The following is a 19,475-nucleotide window of genomic DNA, read 5'->3' as shown; positions in this document are numbered from 1 at the left end:
GCTTCCCCCTGGGAGGGGGCTCACCTCGTGGGTGCTCACCTCGCGGGCTATGTCGATGTTGATCTCCGTGGTCTCGCTGGTTTCCAGCTGCTCTGTCACCTCGGCGGCCGTCACCTTGGAGGTCCGCAGGGTGTTCACCAGCTGCACGTCGTCCAGCAGGGAGCCCGTGGCCTCGTTCAGAAGCCTGGGGGGGGGGCAGCCATCAGGTACTTGGACCAAGGAGCTGGGTGGGGGCCCTGGGCAGAGCTAAGGGACCCCCCCATCAGCCCCCCTGGGGATGCTGGTTGGGAGTGGCCCCTGGGCCTGCAGGAGGGAAGGTCAAGGTCTCACCGGAGGATCTCGTCCTCCAGCTCCTTGAGCTTCCTCTTGCCGGCGGCAATGTTGATGACCAGCGAGTCCTTCTGCTCCTCCAGCTCAGGCCGCTCCTTTCGGACCACAATGCCTAGCAGCTGGGCCTCCAGACCCTGTGGTGAGGGGCTTACCCCTGTGACCTCTGCCCTTCCCACCCCTGCGCACCCAAGACCCTCCAGTGCAAGCGTCACCTTCCTGCCCATCTCCCCCAGCTCTACAGCCCCTCACTCCAGCTCAGCCCAGGCACGGGCCCCCACCCACCTGTTCTTTAACGGCAAAGTTCACAATGGTAGTCTTGGCTGAGGTCTCTGGGCTGTAGTGGGGGTTGGAGAGCTTGGTGGTGATGTAGAAACGGAAATTGGGGTTGTATTCCACCTCCTTATCTCCAATGCGCATCAGCAGCCGACCACCTGCAAGGACAAAGACGTCAGGTGACCAGGAGTGGGCTGAGCCATTCGAAGGCATCCAGGGACAGTGCCTAGGCCTGCCCTAAAGGGCCCAGCCCAGCACTGTCTGAACAGAGGGACAGCTAAGCGGAGGACACAGCCAGCGAGCCACCTTTTCCTCCCAGGTGGGCTGCCCGGCTGGTCTCCGGCTCACGTCCCACGACCCGACCCCACAATAAGCTCAGGCCCTGACCAATTCGTGAGACGGATCTGTTGAGCACGGGGTTGAGCGAGGGGTCCAGATACTCCTGCACGTTCTGGAGCAGCACTGGGTATCCAAACTGGATGGCCTTCTCCAGGACTCGAAGGTAGTCGCTCATCTGCAGGTCAATGATCCTGAGGCCCTGGAGCGCAGGGAGAAGATGGGATCCCCGGGGAGGAAACAGCCCAAGGGCAGGGGCTCGGGAAGGGTCAAGGAGACAGAACCAGCCCCACACTCTAGCTCTGTACCTGGTTTCCCTCCATGTTCTTGATCCATTTCAAGGCCTGAGCCTGAGGGTCGATCATCAGGGCCCACCTGCAGGAGGAACAGTCATTCAAAGGCAGGCTTAGGCCAGTGCTGTGGCACAGCAGTGAGAGCCGTCGCCTGAGATGCCAGCCTCCCAAATGGGCGCCGGTTCGAGTCCTGGCTGCTCCATGTCCAATCCAGCTCTCTGCTAATGGGCTGGGAAAAGCAGCGGAAGGTGGCCCAAGTGTTTGTGCCATAGCCACCCGTGTAGGAGACCCCCGGATGAAGCTCCGGGCTCCTGGCTCCAACCTGGCCCAGCCCTGGCCACTGAACCAGCGGATAGAAGATTCTCTTTCTCTGTAACTCAGACTTTTCAAATAAATAAATCTTTGGGGAAAAAAAAAAAAGAGAGGCTGGGGACCTCCCCTGCAGCCTCCTCACCTGTTGCCGCGAGTGACAATGATGCCGTTCTCAGTGGAGAAGGCGTCTGAAGGCAACCCTTGGATGTTCCAGTCCCGGACTTTGGTAGGGTTGGACAGGAAGTTTTCGATGGCAAAGCGAGGCGAGCAAGGAACCTGAAGCTCCCAGATCTGAGGAGAGAAGAGCCCCGGCCCCCCAGTCCAGCAGCTCCCGCCCCCTCACCCGGCGGCCTCCTTTAGAGCCCTGCCCCCAGCCCCGGCCTGAGCCGCAGCTCACCTTCCTGATCCAGATCTGGTTGACGATCTCATCCCGGTAGTTGGTCAGGAAGGGCCCCATGTAGGACAGGAAGGCGGCTGCCAGCAGACAGTCGCCCACCAGGTAGCCCAGGTCCTCCTCCAGGCCCTGGTAGACGGCAGGGAGGTGTAAGCTCTTGGGCCCCCAGCCCTGTGGGAGACTGGGGGATGCTCCCCAGACATTGCTCTCGACTCTGACCTGGCTCTGGTGAGTTTTGAGGTCCCCACCTCCAGCAGCAGTGCTCACATTTGGGGGACAAGGCCTGACTGGTGAAGCCAGGAGTACCCTGAGGGTCGAGACGAGGTGGCCCGTGCCAGCTCCCTCCCAGAACACTGAAGCTGACCCCCACCAGCTGCACCTGGGTGTCCCCTACTCTCCCAGAAGGCGCCTCGCTCGGAAGGGGCTGAGAGGGAGGTGAGCCGGGGCCTCCACAGGGCTCACCTTCACCGTCTCCTCCCAGCGGGCCTTCTCGCCGGCCAGCCCGGACACCAGCATGCCGGCTCGCTCCAGCTTCAGCTCCATCTCTTCAGACTTCTTGCGCAGCTCCTCCTTCTGGGCCAGCTTCTCGTCGTACTGCTTCTTCAGCATCTCCAGTTTCTCCGCCACCTGGGTGGGATCGGGGACCGGGGCCTCAAACACAGGACGCGAGGCCAGTTTGTTCCGGCTCAGGTCACGACTCTGTCAGGTAGCTGGATGACCCATGGGTGAAGGAAGAACAAGACTGACCCTTTAGGGTTGCCGTAAAGGGGAAATGAGATCGAACAAGGGGGGTGAATTTTCTTCCCCTCCTAGAGCCCAGGAGCTACTTGGGAACCAAGCTCAAGGCTGGGGAGGGAAGCCAGAGCTCCTGAGACCGAAGACAGCGCACCAGAGGGGAGCAGACAGCTCAGCAGGGACCGCCACGCCCACCTGGGGGGAGGGGCTGGAAAAAGGACGAGAGAGCTGGGAGTGAGCCCAGGAGCAGTTAGAGAGAGGAAGAGGGGGAGCCCGTTCCAGAGAAGGGCCGAGCAGCCGCCGCTGGGGATGCCAGCATCCTGTCCCTGATGGCCTGCCTCCTGCCGCGAGTCCTGCCTCCGCTTCCAACCCAGCCTCCTGCTAGTGCCCCTCCTGGGAGGCCGCAGACGAACGGCCCAAGGGCTCGGGTTCCTGTCACCAAGTGGGAGACTTGGATGGAGTTCCTGGCTCCTGGCTTTGGCCTGGAGCTATTGTGGGCATCTGGGGAGTGAATGGGAGATTTCTTTCTCTCTCTCTTGTAAATAAATGTTTTTTAAAAAAAGAAAAAGAAAAGAAAAAAGTCCAAGTGCCACACCAGAGATGGCCATCGGGGAAGGGGCCGTGCATCCTGGAGTGGACATCGCCGCCCTGTGAGCAGCTCGGCTGAGGCTGGAAATGTCACTTGAACCTGAGGTCTACGGGGCCAAGTGCTGGGTACACCTGGCGAGGCGTCACCCGGGACACTGCATCCCACCTCGGGGTTCTCTGGTTTGAGCCCCAGCTCTGCTCCCTGCTAATGCACACCTTGGGAGGCAGCAATTGGTTACCCATGTGGGAGACCCAAACAGTTCTGTGTTCCTGGCTTCAGCCTGGCCCAGCCCCAGCTGTTGGAGGCATTCGGGGAGTGAACCAGTAGATGGAAGCTCTCTCTTTCCTTCTCATCTCTGGGTCTCTGTCTCTCTGCCTTTTAAGTAAAAGATTTTAAAAACCTGAGGTCAAGGACACTTTTCCAAGATCCCCTGTGTGTGCCTGACTGGCCTACCGTGCTTGCGTCTGGGTACCAAAGGTATGACCCGTCTTTCTCATCCTGAGGAGCACGGGGCTGGGGTTATGCATGGTGCGCGCCTTAAACATTAGTTCCCTTCCCCACTGCTGTCCATGCTGGGAGAGGCAGCCTGCATGTGTGGAGACCGCTCTGCTCCTAACACGGGGAAATAGCTTTGCTGTACTCAAGGATCCCCAGTAAGTTTCAACCTCTCAGAGCCTCATCTGGGTTGCTGTGCGAAAGGGATAAACCTGGGCTACCGCACGATGCTGAGGGCAAAGTGAACAAGCACTACCAGGGCCCAGGAAGACTCCAAATAATGTAGTCCCAAAGTGAAGATTCTACATATCACCCCTGAATGACAGAACCACTTACAGTCAGCCTTGGTGGCAATCTGTTGGAAGGATGTCCATCTAAAGAAAGAAGGGGTTTTGCAGAAGGGGTTTGGTTGGCTGGACAGCTCAGAGGGAACACTGGCTGGAGGCACCACTTACTTAAAGTCAAAGAAAAGACCATGAAGGGGGCTGGTGCTGTGGCGTAGCAGGTAAAGCTGCCGACTGCAGTGCCGGCATCCTATATGGGTGCCAGTTCCAGCCCCAGCTGTTCCACTTTCAATCCAACGCTCTGCTATGGCCTGGGAAGGCAGAGCAAGATGGCCCAAGTCCTTGCTGCCACCCACATGGCAGACCTGGAAGGAGCTCCTGGCTCCTGGCTTTGGATTGGCCCAGCTCTGGCTGCTGCAGCTGTTTGGGGAGTGAACCAGTGGATGGAAGACCTCTCTCTCTGCCTCTCCTTCTCTCTGACTTTCAAATAAACAAATCTTAAAAAAAAAAAAAAAAAAAGAAAAGGCTATGAGGAAAAGGCACGGCCCCCCATTCACCTTTTCTGTGCTCAGTCCCAGTCCCTTGGGGCAAACTACTTTTTAGCCATTTCTCTCCTCACTTCTCCTGGTGCTGTCTCCAGATATCTGAACAACATGCTCACGCCACTGGGTTGTTGTTGTTTGTTTTTTTTTTTTTTTAATATTTTAATCTCTTTGCAGTTTTAACCTTTTTAATTAAGAAACTATCATAAAAATGTTCAAGCCTGGAAAACACATCAGCTAGATAGAACAGTGGTTAAATGTTGCTATATTTATTTCATCTACTTATTTATTTTTTTTTTTTGCCAGAGCATGTTAACATAAATTACAAACTCAGGAAATTTCAAGTGTAAATACTTCATAACACATCTCTGAAAAATAATAATTAGGAGATTTTCCTACATCATCACACCTAATGTCATTTTTTTAAAAAGATTTATTTATTTGAAAAGCAGCCGGCGCCACGGCTCACTAGTCTAATCCTCTGCCTTGCGGCACCGGCACACCGGGTTCTAGTCCCGGTCGGAGTGCCAGATTCTGTCTCGGTTGCCCCTCTTCCAGGCCAGCTCTCTGCTGTGGCCAGGGAGTGCAGTGGAGGATGGCCCAAGTGCTTGGGCTCTGCACCCCATGGGAGACCAGGAGAAGCACCTGGCTCCTGGCTTCGGATCAGCGCGGTACGCCGGCCGCGGCGGCCATTGGAGAGTGAACCAACAGCAAAGGAAGACCTTTCTGTCTGTCTCTCTCTCTTACTGTCCACTCTGCCTGTCAAAAAATAATAATAATAAAAAAATTTTTGAAAAAAGAAAAGCAGAGAGAGAGAGGGAGAGAGAGAGGGAGAGAGAGAGAGACAGAGATCTGCCATTTGCTGGTTCATTCCCCAAGTGACGGCAACAGCCAAGGCTGGGGCAGGCTGAAACCAGAAGCCAGGAGCTCCACTGTGGTCTCCCACGTGGGTGCCTTGGGTCATCATCTGCTGCCTTCCCAGACACAATAGCAAGGAGCTGAATGGGAAGTGGAACAGCCAGGACTCCAATAGGCACCCTGATAAGGGATGCCAGTGACAACACAGGCTACAGCTTAACTCACTGCGCCATAGTGCTGGCCCCTTATTTTATAAAGTATTTTTTACTATGTATCTGTTTTAAATTGTGAATGCATTCATAGAAGTTAAAATTCAAAGGGAAAAATGTATATACAGCTGGGGCCTGCGCTGTGGTATAGCAGGTAAAGCCGCCGACTGCAGGGTCAACATCCCATATGGGCGCCAGTTCAAATCCCAGCTGCTCCTCTTTAAGTCCAGCTCTCTGCTATGGCCTGAGAAAGCAGTAGAAGATGGCCCAAGTGCTTGGGCCCTGCACCCGTGTTGGGGAGATCCAGAAGAAGCTCCTGGCTTTGGATCGGCACAGCTCTGGCCATTTTGGCCAACTGGGGACTGAACCAGCGGATGGAAGACTTCTCTCTCTCTCTCTCTCTTTCCTTCTGTGTAACTCTGACTTTCAAATAAATAATAAATACATCTTTTTTTTTTTTTAAAGTATATACAGCAAAGAATAAGTCTTACTCCCATTCCTGACCTTGGCCCAATGCCCTGCCCTAGTTTCTTGTGTGGCTTTCTAGAATGGTCCATGCACAGAATATAGTGAATATATAAGCTTAGTGAGGACAGGGACTTGCTCCTGCCTAAATCCTTAGTCCTAGAGTAACACCTGGTGCTCAACCACCGTTTGACTGAATGACTGTTGTAATAAAGCGGCCACCTCCTGGAGCACCGCTCTGCACTAGTTTGCAGCGCTAGCCCAGTTCTGAGTGGCTGCAGAAGAACTGTGCGTGTGACTGAGCCACAGCCTGCACAGCAGGTCTCCTTTCATGTTGTTTACTTTGTGAACTGGTAACTTAAAAATGCAAAAGGCACGAAGGTATGAAAGCATGAAAAGCCTTCCTTCCAGCCTTGTTCCCCACCCATCCAGTTCTCTACCAGGTCCTGTAAGTTCCTGCCTATATAGGAAGGGACTTCAAAAAGCACACAGAAAAGTGGAATTAGAAGACAAGTTTAACCTGGTGCAAAACAAGTTGAAATCTATGCATACTTTTTTTATAATATGCATTTTTCTTTGACAGGCAGAGTTAGACAGAGAGAGAGAGACAGAGAGAAAGGTCTTCCTTCCGTTGGTTCACCCCCCAAATGGTCGCTACGGCCGGCGCGCTGCGTCGATCTGAAGCCAGGAGCCAGGTGCTTCCCCCTGGTCTCCCATGCAGGTGCAGGGCCCAAGCACTTGGGCCATCCTCCACTGCCTTCCCGGGCCATAGCAGAGAGCTGGACTGGAAGAGGAGCAACCGGGACAGAATCCGGCACCCCAACCGGGACTAGAACCCCGGGTGCCGGCGCCACAGGCAGAGGATTAGCCTAGTGAGCCGCGGCGCCGGCCCATAATACGCATTTTTCATCAACTTTTTTTTCATGATTATTTGAGAGGAAGAGAGAGAGAGACAGCGACAGCTAGACAGAGCTGCCATTCACCGCTTCATAATGCCTTGCAATGGCCAGGACTGGACCAGGCCAAAGCTGGAAGCCAGGAGCTCCATTCCTGCCTCCCATGGGAGTGGCAGGGGCACAAGCACTTGGACCATCTTCTGCTTTCCCAGATGCACTAGCAGGGAGGGAGCTGAATCAGAAGCAGAGCAACCAGGATTCGAACCAGAGCTGTGATACGGGATGCTGGCACTGCGGGTGGCAGCTTATCCCACTGCACGGCAACACCAGCCCCTCTTTCAGAAATGCTTGTTGACTGGACTCACATTCCTTGGCTCCATCTTTCATACTTTGATTGTTTAAGGCTCTCCCTGAGGCCTTTCTTTTTGTCCATGTGGACTTTCCTCTTTAGCATCCCATTGTTGATTTGGGAATGGAATTTCTTCTTTAATTACTTTCTGGGGATACTAATTAGATTAGGTTTCTCTGGGAGCTGAGTTATCACTGGCTTCCCTGCCCCAGGGACCAGGCTTTGTCGTCATTTTCTGCCGTGGTCATCCCCTCGTGGCTTGCAAAGCTTCCCCACCCTTTGACTCATACCTTCTCTCCAGGGGAGGTACACAACTGCTCTGATTGTTGAAACTGGGAAGAATAAACTAGACTGTTCAACTTAGGCCAACTCTTTTCCTTTTAGGGCTGAGCTGAACCACAGGGAGCACAAGTTCCCCTCTGCCACTCCAGGGTACAGGAGGCCCACCTGGCCAAACATTGGCTGAGACCAGGTACTTCTGTGTAAACACAGGGTCACTGGGCAGGCATGAGGCACGGCTATTAGGATGTCACTTGGGATGCCCACATACTATCAACCACCTGGGTTTAAGTCCCAGTTGTGGGGCTGGTGCCTTGGCTCAGTTGGTTAATCCTTTGCCTGCAGCGCCGGCATCCCATATGGATGCCAGGTTCTAGTCCTGGTTGCTCCTCTTCCAGGCCAGCTCTCTGCTATGGCCCGGGAGGGCAGTGGAGAATGGCCCAAGTGCTTGGGCCCTGCACCCGCATGGGTGACCAGGAGGAAGCACCTGGCTCCTGGCTTCGGATCAGCACAGTGCACCGGCCATAGTGGCCATTTGGGGAGTGAACCAACAGAAGAAAGACCTTTCTCTCTCTCTCTCTCTCTCTCTCTCTCTCTCTCACTATCTATAACTCTACCTGTCCAAAAAAAAAAAAAAAAAAGTCCCAGTTGTGCTTCTGATTCCAGCTTCCTGCAAATGTGTGCCCTGAGAGGCCACAGATGATGGCTCAGGTAGTTGGGTCCCTGCCACCCACATTACAGACCCGGACTGGATTCCAGGATCCTGACTTTGGCCTAGCCTTAGCTGTTGCAGGCATCTGGGGAGTGAACCAGCAAATACAAGATGCTGTCTTTCCCTTCTCTCTCTATTTCTGCCTTTTCAAATAAAATTTCAAATAAATAAACAAAAATTTAAAAACTAGTAAATAAATATGGAGTGCCTACTTGGGGGGGGGGGGGGCTGCTCCTAGACGTCAGTCACATCCCCCACCCTAGCCTCCTACAGGTGACAAAGGTGCTATTTTGGCCAAACATCTTTTGCTTTATTTCTCAGTTTGTTTAGGACCTAGGCCACTTCTTGGTCCCCCTCAAGGGTATACTGGCCAACCAGAAAAACCCGTGAAGAAGCCCTGGGTGGGGCTAGTGTTCCTGGTATGGACAGGTGTCTTGACACAGGTGATAGGCAGAGGCTCACATTAGATCAGGTACTTTTTTTTTTTTTTTTTTTTTTACACTTGAATGGCTACTGTTTAGCCACGTGGCCCGGGTAACAGGCTTTGAGCCAAACGTGTATTGTTTCAACCTTGGCTGATGACTGGGTTTGCCCACAGAGGAGTGGCTGCTTCTAGAGGTAGGACTGTTGGAAGCAAAGCAGCCTCAGGGAGACTGAGCTTGGGCCACTCAGACCCGGGCAAAGGAAAGACATGGGCTGTGAGGGTGACCTCACCTAGGAGGTAGAAGGTTTTAGAGCTTTTATCACACGGGTCTGGCTGGAGTGGGGGTATTTGTAACCCCCTCATTTGTAGGTCATTTGTAGCCCCTCACTGGTGGACAGACTATTAATTTGCTTCTTCCCAGTGGCAAGGCCTCTGGTTTTTGCCTGTACTACAGGTTCCAGCTTTAAGTCGTTGCTGTCAGGCCCAGGTGGACAGCACTAGATCAGCTAGCTCATCTTCAGCTTTCTATTCAGGGCTAAAGAGGCGATTATGGTTAGAATCCTTAGATCTGTGTGGTTCGCCCATGGGCAGATGGGTTGAAAATATTCCCTCTGGGTAGAGATGCAGGCTGGTCCAGGCTGGGCAGGTGGGCGTGCAGGTGCCACCAACGTCTTGAGGGAGTGTGCCTGGGCAATCCGGGGGTCCGAAGGTGTCCTGAGACACTAATGGCAGAAGATGTGCTCCCTAAGAGGCCTTGGACCACGGACTTCAGCAGCTTCAGCTCAGGGTCTGGTGAAGTCACCCTGCCAGGTAAGCTCGAGGGGAACACCCCTGCTAAGAGGCCGCTTGTAGGCAGCAATACCAGCCACTGTGGCACCTGATCACACTACGGGGCAGGGAATCCAGAGTCCAAGGTGGAAAGGGAAATTAAAAGGATATACAAGTGTTTCCCTTTGGGGTGATGAGAAAGTTCTGGAACCAGATGGCCGTATTGCTGGAGAGTTCTCCCAGTTAAAGCCAGGCCCTTGGTCATGTTTTCCACCTAATTGACATCTTGGTGAGGCTGGTCAAGATTTTCTCCATGGAGCTCTCCTCAAATATTCCTGAGTTTCTACCATGGTCTTTGGGGACAATAACAACTGTTTTTTTTTGTCATTGTTGTTTTGTTTTTGTGAACATAGCTCTATCTGGAAGTCGTGTGTGCTTTATTAGGTCCTCCAATTCTTTTTCCCCGTCACGTGACACTCATGAAGAGTCTTGATTTTGAGGTCTTGAAGGAACCACATCCATTTCCAGGGAGAGCCAGCCCAGGTCATTGCTTAAGAAAACAGATCTGGGGGCCGGGCCTGTGGCATAGCCAGCTAAAGCCACTGCCTGCGATGCCGGCATCCCATATGGGCACCAGTTCAAGTCCTGGCTGCTCCACTTCTGATCCAGCTCCCTGCTTATGTGCCTGGGAAAGCAGCGGAAGACGGCCCAAGTGCTTGGGACAGGGAAGCTTTAAAAATGCTGGTTCACAGGCTCTACCAGGGTTTCTTACTTAACTGGCCTGGGGTGGGGCCCAGGTATCAACACAGTGCCTGGTTCTGACGTTTTGTTAAAAAGCACATTTCAGGGCAGGCATTTGACCTAGTGATTAAGCCACCAGTTAAGACGTCCATGTCCTGTACCAGAGTGCCTCAGTTAAGATACATGGCTCCAGCTTCCTGTTTAATGTGGACACCGAAGGTAGCAATGATGGCTCAAGTAGTGTGTTCCCGTTGCCCGTGGGGGAGACCTGGCTTTGGCTACGGTCCAGTCCCAGTCCCAGATACTATAGGCATTTGGGGAGTGACGGGAGTACACCTGTTTTCTATTTCTTTAAAAAAAAAAAAAAAGCTACATCTGAGTCCTAACTTCACAGCCTGGGCTGCATATTGGGTTGCAGCAGGTTAAGCCGTCGCTTGGCATGCCCACATCTCATATCTGTCAGTTTGAGTCCTAGATGCTCCATTTCCAACCCAGCTCCCTACCAGTGTGCCTGGAGAGCAGCAGGCTCCAGTCCTTGAGTTCCTGCCACCCATATGGGAGACCCGGATGGAGTTCCAGGCTGCTGACTTCAACCTGACCTGGCCCCAACTGTTGCAGGCATTTGGGGAGTGAACCTGCAGATGGAAGACCTCTCTCTGTCTCTGTCATTCTGCATTTCACATAAACAAACGATTCTTTGGAAACAAACAAACAAAAAATTAAAACAAAAAAAACGTGCACAGCCTTTATCGTAACACAGAGGAAATTTTCGGTTCCCTATCTGCTTATGCTGATCAGCTACGGGTTCTCGAGTGTGGGTGCGGCTCCTCCTCCGAGACACCCAGCCCTGGGTGCTCGGTAAGTTGTTTGCCCAATGAATGACGCTGGCAGCAGAAGCGAGTGCTGGCATTTTTCACATGTGAAGAAAACACCCCTAATAACTTGCCCAGGAAATGATTCATCCGGGTGAGGAGGCTTTCCAGATGGCTTGCCACACCGTGATTATTCACTCTTGGAAGGAGAGAGAGTGAAAGAGTGAAGGTGTCGAGAGTAGCTGCAGGTGGCAGTGGTGGCAGGGGTGGGGCCGTGGAGAAGCCACTCGCTCAGCACCGGCAGAACCCGCAGAGGCCTCGAGGCGGCTTCATTTCTGCCAGCGAAGATGCCCACGGCACGAGAAGACAGGGAGGAGCCATGGGCGGTGTGGCGTGGAGTCAGGAAACCTGGGCCCCAGCCCTGGCTCTGTCAGGAACCAGCCAGTGACCTCGGCAAGTCACTGAACCTCAGGCTCTTTGTTCAGCTTAAGACCACTGGACTTGGATGTCTTCCACAGTTGGTTTCAGGTAAAACATTTTGAAATTGTATGGCCAGCCTCAATTATATACAATTTTTTAAAAATCTATATAAAGATAGCATCAACCAAGTCAGAAGACAGGGATCAAAAGATCTGGAGATAGTAAATATGGCCATCAGAAGAGGAACAGCAAGGCAGCGTGCGTGTAGCTTAGCTGTGAGGACACTGCACACCACGGGGGAGTGCTTCAGGTCAGCCCTTGGCCCTGGCGCCTGACTGCAGCTTCCTGCGAATTCAGACCCTGAGAGGCCACAGTGATGGGTCCTTGCCCCCGGCTGGCACTGGACTCAGTTTCTGGCTCCCAGCTTCAGTCAAGCCCCAGGTTGGGGCTGTTGTGGGCATTTGGGGATGAACCGGCAGAGAGCTCTCTTTCTCTCTTTCTTCCCGTTCTCTCTCTCTCTCTCTGTGTGTGTGTGTGTGTGTCTGCCTCTCATGATAAATTAAATTAAAAATAAATAAATAGGAACGGTTGAGTAAAGGATGGTGTGGCCATCCACTGGAGTGTCACGCAGCAGTACAAAGAAAGCAGAAACTCTGTGTGCTGACAGGAGCCATCTCCAGCTCGTAGGTAACACGGGAAGGCACAGAACCTTGGACACACAGACAACACATGCGAGAGGTCTTCCCAGGCCCGTGGGGAGTGCACACTGTGCATCTCCATACTGCTGTGCACCAAGATAAACTTATCTTTTACTTCTGTTCTCCCACAAACTTTCTGAAACCCTCTCGCTTACGTAGTTGCTTATGTAGACATAGGCCACACCTGGAGGGATAAACAGGAACTTGCACCAGCTTCCAGGGAGAGAAGCGAGGTGCAGAACAGGGGGTGACTTGTTATCAGATTTTCTTTTATATCCTTATTAAGTCTATGATAAGAAAAATAGACCTGAAGTAGAAGTGTGAACTCTCGATAGTAGCACTCAACCATTCTGCTTTGACAGTCACTTGCCCACTCACAATAACTAACTCTGGCCCTCCTGACAGCACCTACGAGGCCGGCTCTGGCTGCTCCCTGACCACAACAGTGCTGGGGACAGTGTTGACCCACGCCCCTGGGGTTTCATCAGTGAATACCCTGGAGTCCATACAGGGTCCCTGGAGTCCAATACAGGCCAGAGGGTAGCAATGCCCATGTCAGCCTGTAGGAGGGCTCATGGGTGACAGTGGCCCGAAGCCCCCTGAGCCAGAGGCAGGAGGTGCACACGGTGCAGGGGAGCAAGGACTGGAATCTTGTGGGAAAGGGGAGTTGAATCGGACGGGGAGAAATAGACGGTAACAAAACGACCTGGAAATCAGGGAGCAGGGCGGAAGGATGGGGTGAGGCCTACCTCCCGCAGCTTCTCCTGGGCTTCAGCAAGGGCCGCCTGCTTCTCCTGCAGCTGGGCCAAGGCTGCGTTCATGCGGATTCGTTTGGGCTCCACCACCCGGTACAGCCGCCCGTACAGCTGTGGGCAGACGACCGGGCTGCGGACCTGCCCACCCTCTGGGTCTGCCGCTCCCCAGCTCCCTCTGGGCCTGCCCTCACTGCCGCCCCGCTCACCTCCATGGCCCGCACCCACATGCAGAGGGACTTGGCGGCCAGGGAGACGCGACCGATGATGTCTGGCTGGAAGTCGGGCTGCGCACAGTAGGCCCCAATCTTCTTCAGAACCTTGTCAGAAATGTTGTCTTTGTCGAAGTGGATCAGGGACTTGATAAAGTTCTGCTCCCCTGTGGGACAGCAGTTGGGGGGCCTTAACCAGACCCCAATCCCACCCTCCTTGTCCAGGTTTCACCACCACTCCTTTTTTTTTTTTTTTTTTTTTTTTGACAGGCAGAGTTATAGATAGTGAGAGAGACAGAGAGAAAGGTCTTCCTTCCATTGGTTCACCCCCCAAATGGCTGCTACGGCCAGTGCACTGTGCTGATCCGAAGCCAGGAGCCAGGTGCTTCCTCCTGGTCTACCATGCGGGTGCAGGGGCCCAAGCACTTGGGCCATTCTCCACTGCCCTCCTGGGCCACAGCAGAGAGCTGGACTGGAAGAGGAGCAACCGGGACTAGAACCTGGCACCCATATGGGATGCCAGTGCTGCAGGCAGAGGATTAGCCTAGTGAGCCGTGGCGCCAGCTCACCACTCTTTTTTTTTTTTTTTTTTAAGAAAAAAGATTTATTTATTTTGAAAGTCAGAGTTACAGAGAGAGAGAAAGAGAGAGAGAGAGACATCTTCCATCCACTGATTTGCTCATCAGATGGCCACAATGGCCAGGGCTGGGCCAGGCCAAAGCCAGGAGCCAGGAGTTTCTTCCAAGTCTCCCATGTGCGTGGAAGGGGCCCGGATACTTGGGCCATCTTCTGCTGCTTTCCCAGACCATTAGCAGGGAGCTGGAGGTGCCCATATGGAATGCTAGCATTGCAGGCAGCAGCTTAACCCTCTATGCTACAATGTCAGCCCCTCACCACCACTTCTTCCTTTTTAAGATTTATTTTATTTATTTGAAAGCCAGAGTTACAGAGAGAGAAACAGAGAGAGAGAGAGAGAGAGAGAGAGATCGGCTGGTTCACTCCCCGAATGATCATAATGGCCAGGGCTGGCTGGGCCACTCGAACTGGCACCCATATGGGATGCCAGCGTTGCGGGCGGTGGCTTTCCTGCTACGCCACAACATCGGCCCTGACCACCACTTCTTAGATGTAGTTACATTCATCCTGGGCCCAGTTCCCGGGGCCAGAATATCTCCAATGAGCTCTCAGCTCCCACAGCTCCCAGTCTTCCCAATCTGATCTCCCATTGCTCACCTTTGGCCCTCACAGCACTGCCACCCTACACGTCATCCACACTACCTTTCACCAAACTGCAGCTCCCAAGCCATATTCCACTCTGGGGACCCAAAGCAGGGGAAACCACCCACATGAAACAAAAATCGGAGCTTGTCTCCGATGTCTGATTCCTGCGCGTTTTAGGGACAGGGACAAGGCTTTCCTGCCCACAGAGTCTGTAGCACGTTCCTACATGTTGATGGCAACTTCCCTTTGTTGGCCTATCTGAAGGTGAGCTGGTGCCAGGGTTGTGGCATAGCAGGTTAAGCCACCACTTGGGATGCCCACATCCCATATCAGAGCGCAGGTTCAAGCCTGAGCTCCTCCACTTCTTATCCACTATCCTGGTAATGTGTGTGGGAAGACAGCAGACAATGGCCAAAGTACCTGAGGCCCTGCCACCCATGTGAGAGACCTGGATGGAGTTTCTGGCTCCTGGCTTTGGCCTGGCCCAGACCTGGCTGTTGTGACCATCGGGGGGAGTGAACCAGTGGATGGAAAATCTCTCTGACTCTTTCTCTATGTCACTCTGCCTTTCAAATACATAACCAAAAAAAATTTTTTAAAGCTATTTTGACTGTTACCACCAAAGACTCTTGGTGGACACCGATGCCTTCTTTTCCCTCCCAGGCTCCCGGCTCCTGGGGGTCAGCACCAAGCCTTGCTTGTCCCCATCTCCAGACGATCGGTGACCATGGGGGCTGAAGGCAGGCATCCCCCAGCTTACCCAGCTGCCTCTTGGCCTCCGCCCAGGTGGGCTCATTGCCTCGCAGAATCATGACGGCCTGCATCACAATCTCCACCTGGGCAGGGGGCCGTCCGTAAGACTTGATCTCCCCTATATCCTTCTTGTTCAGAGACTCCAGGGCCTGGGGAAAGGATTCACAGAGGGAGCTGGGACAGAGCCAACCCAGGGACCAGCAGAGGTTGCATTCTGTCCCCACGCTTCCCCAGGGACTTCAAGGACAAGCCTCGCTCCCTCCCCAGACATGCCTGCTCCCAGCACCCAGCCTAGCACCCGCTCCTGGTACCCGCATGGCCTCTTCCAGGGCAGGCAGTGCCTCTTCAAGGTCCTTCTGGGCATTGTCAGCCAGGGCCTGACATTTGATTTCCTCAACTGCGATCTTCTCACTGTTGGCTGTTACGGCCTGCGGATGAACAGAGGACAAGGGTTTTCCGGCTTTGTCTCGGGCAAAGGTGAGAGTGACCGTACTGGGGGAGGGGATGAAGGAGAAGGCTAAAGAAAATGCGAGGAGGTGGAGCTGGCATCATGGCACAGCAAGTTAAGCGGCCACCTGGGACACTGGCATCCCTGATGAGCGCTGGTTCGAGTCCCAGCTGCTCTACTTCGGATCCAGCTCCCTGCTGATGTGCCTGGGAAAGCAACAGGAGATGGCCCAAGTCCTTAGGCTCCTGCCATCCACTTAGGAAGACCTAGATGAAGCTACTGGCTTCAGCTCTGCCATTGTAGCTGTTTGGGGAGTGAACCAGCAGGTAGAAGATCTTACTCTCTGTTTCTCCCTCTCTTTCTCTGAACTATGCCTTTCAAATAAATAAATATTTTTTTAAAAATTGTGAGGAGTGCAGTAGGTGACCCGGATACAGGAACTGAGGGAGCCCTGGGAGCCTCTTCCCAGCACTGCGGGGGGGGGGGGGCACCTTCTGCTGCTCATCTGCCTCCCGCTTCTGCTGCACGATGATGACCAGGTACTCCTCACACTGCTTCTGGAACTCGGCCACCTTCTTCTTGGCGTCCTCCAGCTCCAGCGACATCACTTCCACCTTCTCCCTCGTCTCATCGATCTTGAACAGGCCGGTCCGCAGCTTGTTGGCTTGGTCCAGCAGCTCCTGGTGTTTTTCTGCCAGCAGTCTGGGGGAGAGGGCACAGTGAGGAATGTGGAGGGGTGGGGCTCCGGGGGGGGGCGTGTCGTCTGGCACCACCAGCCTGCCCGGGGTGGGGGTGGGTAGGGGGTAGGCTCTGGCCTGTCTTTCCTTCCCTTCCTAGTCAGGGTTGCATCATTTCCTGCCTGGATCGGTGCCTACAGCTTCCCACTGGTCTTCTCCCTCTAGTTCATTCTTCACACCATTGTCAAAATCTGCTTGGGAAGCGCTGTTCCCATCACGCCAGCTCCCCTTCCAAAGGGACAAGTGTCTTTTTGCGGCCAATGGGCACACAGGTGGCTGGGGCTCCTGGTCAGCTTCCAGATGAGGCAGGGGAACCGAACCTATGATCAGCTAGAATCCCAGCCCCATCCCCTGATCTCCAGGGTAGGCAAGAGAGACTAAAGGTTGAGTTGATTACCAATGGCCAGGGATTTAACCAGACATGGAGAGGTCATGGAGCCACCAAAAAACCAAGAAGGGCAGGGTCTGGGGGGGCTTCAGGTTGGTGACCACCACATCCACATGACGAGAGGGTGGCAGCCCAGCTCCACAGGGACAGGAGTGCCTGTGCTCGGGATCCTTAGAGACCTCACCCTACGTTCATCTGTGTCTTTCCAATTCTATTGATTTTATTTGAAAGTCAGAGAGACAGAGGAAGAAGCAGGGAGACAGAGAGAATTCCCATCTGCTGATTCACTCCCCAGAAGCCCAAGAGAGATGAGGCTGGATTAGGCTGAAGCCAGGAGCTCAATTCAGGTCTCCCACGTGGGTGGCAGGGATCCAACCATCCGGGCCATCACTGCTGCCTAAGCTGGAGGCAGGAGTAGAGCCAGGATTCAAACCCAGTCACTTCAATATGGGATGCAGGCATCCCAAGCCGTGCCTTAACTGCTATGCCAAATGTCTCCCCTTATTAGTACCTTCTAGAATATCTGTTGTAGGGGCTGGCATTGTGGTGTAGCGGGTTAAGCTGCTGCCTGCAATGCCAGCATCCCAAATGGGCACTGCTAATGTACCTGGGAAAGCAGTGGAGGATGGCCCAAGTGCTTAGGCCCCTGCCACCCACATGGCAGACCTGAATGACCTGGAAGACCGGCTACTGCTGGGTCAAGCCTTGACTATTGAGTCCATATAGGGAGTGAGCCGGAAGATGGAAGATCTCTCTCCCTCTCTCTTTCTGCCTTTCAAATAAATGAAATATCTGTGGCAATAAGCTGACGACACTATGTGAAGTATCTTCCCCAGTTCTGTGAGCCACTCCAGCAAATAAAACTGAACCCCAGCAGGAGTCATGGGAACACCCCATTTAGAGCTGGCACTCAGGAACACTTGATTGGCATGTGCAGCAGGGGGCAGTCTTGTGGGAAACCTGAGGGGTGACTGTAACTCTGGGTGGATAAAACTAAACTACTACTAAACTGCAGACGCCCAGCCAGTGTTCCCTGGAGAATTGCTTGCTGTGTGGGGAAGACCTCCTACATCCGGTGTCAGAAGTGCAGTGTTGTGTTGGATATGAGAAGGGAATGCACTTTGGTTGCACTCTCCACTCTGGAGGGCACTGAGGGCAGAGAGGAAAGGCCTGGGTATGTTATGGTGGTGTTTAAGGTGTGTGATGGTCAGAAAAAGAGAGAAATAGCATTCCATTTCTGGACAGAGGGTGGGAGGCAATGGGTTCTAGAGGTGGTCTCTCCCAATGGACACCCCATCTTCCTTATTAACTTCCTGGGCACAACTAAAACTCTCTGCACTGGGGCCGGTGTTCTGGCACAGCAGGGTAAGCCATTTCCTACAACAGCATCACAGATGAGCGCTGGTTCAAGTCCAGCTGCTCCAATTCCAATCCAGCTCCCTGCTAATGCTCCTGGGAAAGTAGAAGAAGATGGCTCAGGTGCCATGGCACCTGCCACCCATGTAGGAGACCTGGATGGAATTCCTGGCTCCTGGCTTCAGGCTGGCCCAATCCCCGGCTGTTGCAGCCATCTGCAGATGGATCATCTCTCTCTTTCTCTGTAACTCTGCCTTTCAAATAAATGAATCTTAAAAAAAAAAAGAAAAAGAAAAAGAAAAACACTGCACTGCTGCCACCCCCGAGCACCCAGATCCTTAAGCCAGTCCCTTCAGCCAGCTCCTGGGCACTTTCCATTACATCACTCCACAAGGTGCCCTCAGAAGCCACCCAGCTCCCTGGCCCCCCACGCCCCCTGCTCTTCTTGATACTTCTTATATCCAGACACGAGTTCCAGGTAGTTGGTGGGTGTGACGTAGTTGTGTCTTCGCAGCTCCAGCAGCATCTTCTGGGAGTACTGAGCCACCGACCAGTGCATGGTGACAAAGATCCGGGCCACCTTCTTGTGGATCTGAGGCCAATGATAACGGACAGAGGATGAAGGAGCTGGAGAGGGAAACGTGGGGGAGATCGGGTGTGACAAGAGGAGGGGCTCACATTCTCTTGTGTCCCCAGGTCTACTCCCACGAGGTACTTCTCAGCCACCTCCAGCAGGGCCTCGTGGGGCCACTCTGAGAACCAGTTGATGGTGGTGCAGTTCACCAAGGCGGGGTACTGGCGGATCCAGTTCCTGGGGAGAGGTTTTCAGAGGAAGTCACGTCCATTTGTGGCACAGGCTACAGCTGCCTCCGTGTCCCTGTACCTCCTTGTTGGACCTTGCCCCTTTAGAGCGGGGTCACATGGCATTTAGAAACACAGTCTGGAGTCAGACTAGAGAGGCGTGGGACTCAAGAAAGGACCTGGATGTCAGCTTCCCTTTCTGTAACATGGGGGTCGGATTACACATGATGGCGGCTGGGGGGCTCAGTTGGGGGACCGATGCATATAAGATGCTAAGCATGGCGCCTGTCACAAGGCAAATCCACCACGTACTGTACCCATTCAAGACTAAACCCCAGGGCAGCCTAGCTTGCCTCCCCGCCTGAGTTCTCTGCCCTCCTCCCAATTTCTGATGCCTTTAAAAATCCAGTCATATCAAGAGTGGGTAAAGAAAACATGCTCTGTACATGGGGTGAGCTACTATTCAGTCTTAAAAGAGAAGGCAACCGGTCACATGGCACATTGCAGATGGGCCTCAAGGACTCATGCTGAATGAAAAATAAGACAAGCACCATAGACTCACAGAGACAGAAAAGAGAACGGGGTTGCTAGGG

General features: G+C 53.6%; 1 protein-coding gene across 2 annotated transcripts in view; it reads right to left on the bottom strand.

Annotated features, from left to right (window-relative positions):
* DNAH2 (dynein axonemal heavy chain 2) overlaps positions 1 to 19,475 on the bottom strand; it is a 117,208-nt gene that overhangs the window by 12,220 nt on the left and 85,513 nt on the right. For both annotated transcript variants that reach the window (XM_062216438.1, XM_062216439.1), the window contains 15 exons: positions 18,760 to 18,892; positions 18,534 to 18,673; positions 16,092 to 16,302; positions 15,464 to 15,580; positions 15,160 to 15,301; positions 13,176 to 13,345; positions 12,964 to 13,080; positions 2,401 to 2,565; positions 1,942 to 2,067; positions 1,687 to 1,835; positions 1,248 to 1,314; positions 991 to 1,141; positions 613 to 761; positions 331 to 464; positions 40 to 184 (listed from right to left, as the gene is read on the bottom strand). In XM_062216438.1, the coding sequence (XP_062072422.1) occupies positions 40 to 184; positions 331 to 464; positions 613 to 761; positions 991 to 1,141; positions 1,248 to 1,314; positions 1,687 to 1,835; positions 1,942 to 2,067; positions 2,401 to 2,565; positions 12,964 to 13,080; positions 13,176 to 13,345; positions 15,160 to 15,301; positions 15,464 to 15,580; positions 16,092 to 16,302; positions 18,534 to 18,673; positions 18,760 to 18,892 (2,116 nt within the window). The remainder of the gene's footprint in view (positions 1 to 39; positions 185 to 330; positions 465 to 612; positions 762 to 990; positions 1,142 to 1,247; positions 1,315 to 1,686; positions 1,836 to 1,941; positions 2,068 to 2,400; positions 2,566 to 12,963; positions 13,081 to 13,175; positions 13,346 to 15,159; positions 15,302 to 15,463; positions 15,581 to 16,091; positions 16,303 to 18,533; positions 18,674 to 18,759; positions 18,893 to 19,475) is intronic.

This window comes from Lepus europaeus, chromosome 18, assembly GCF_033115175.1.
Source record: "Lepus europaeus isolate LE1 chromosome 18, mLepTim1.pri, whole genome shotgun sequence".
NCBI lineage: Eukaryota > Metazoa > Chordata > Mammalia > Lagomorpha > Leporidae > Lepus > Lepus europaeus.
This window is presented reverse-complemented; position numbering and strand designations above follow the sequence as displayed.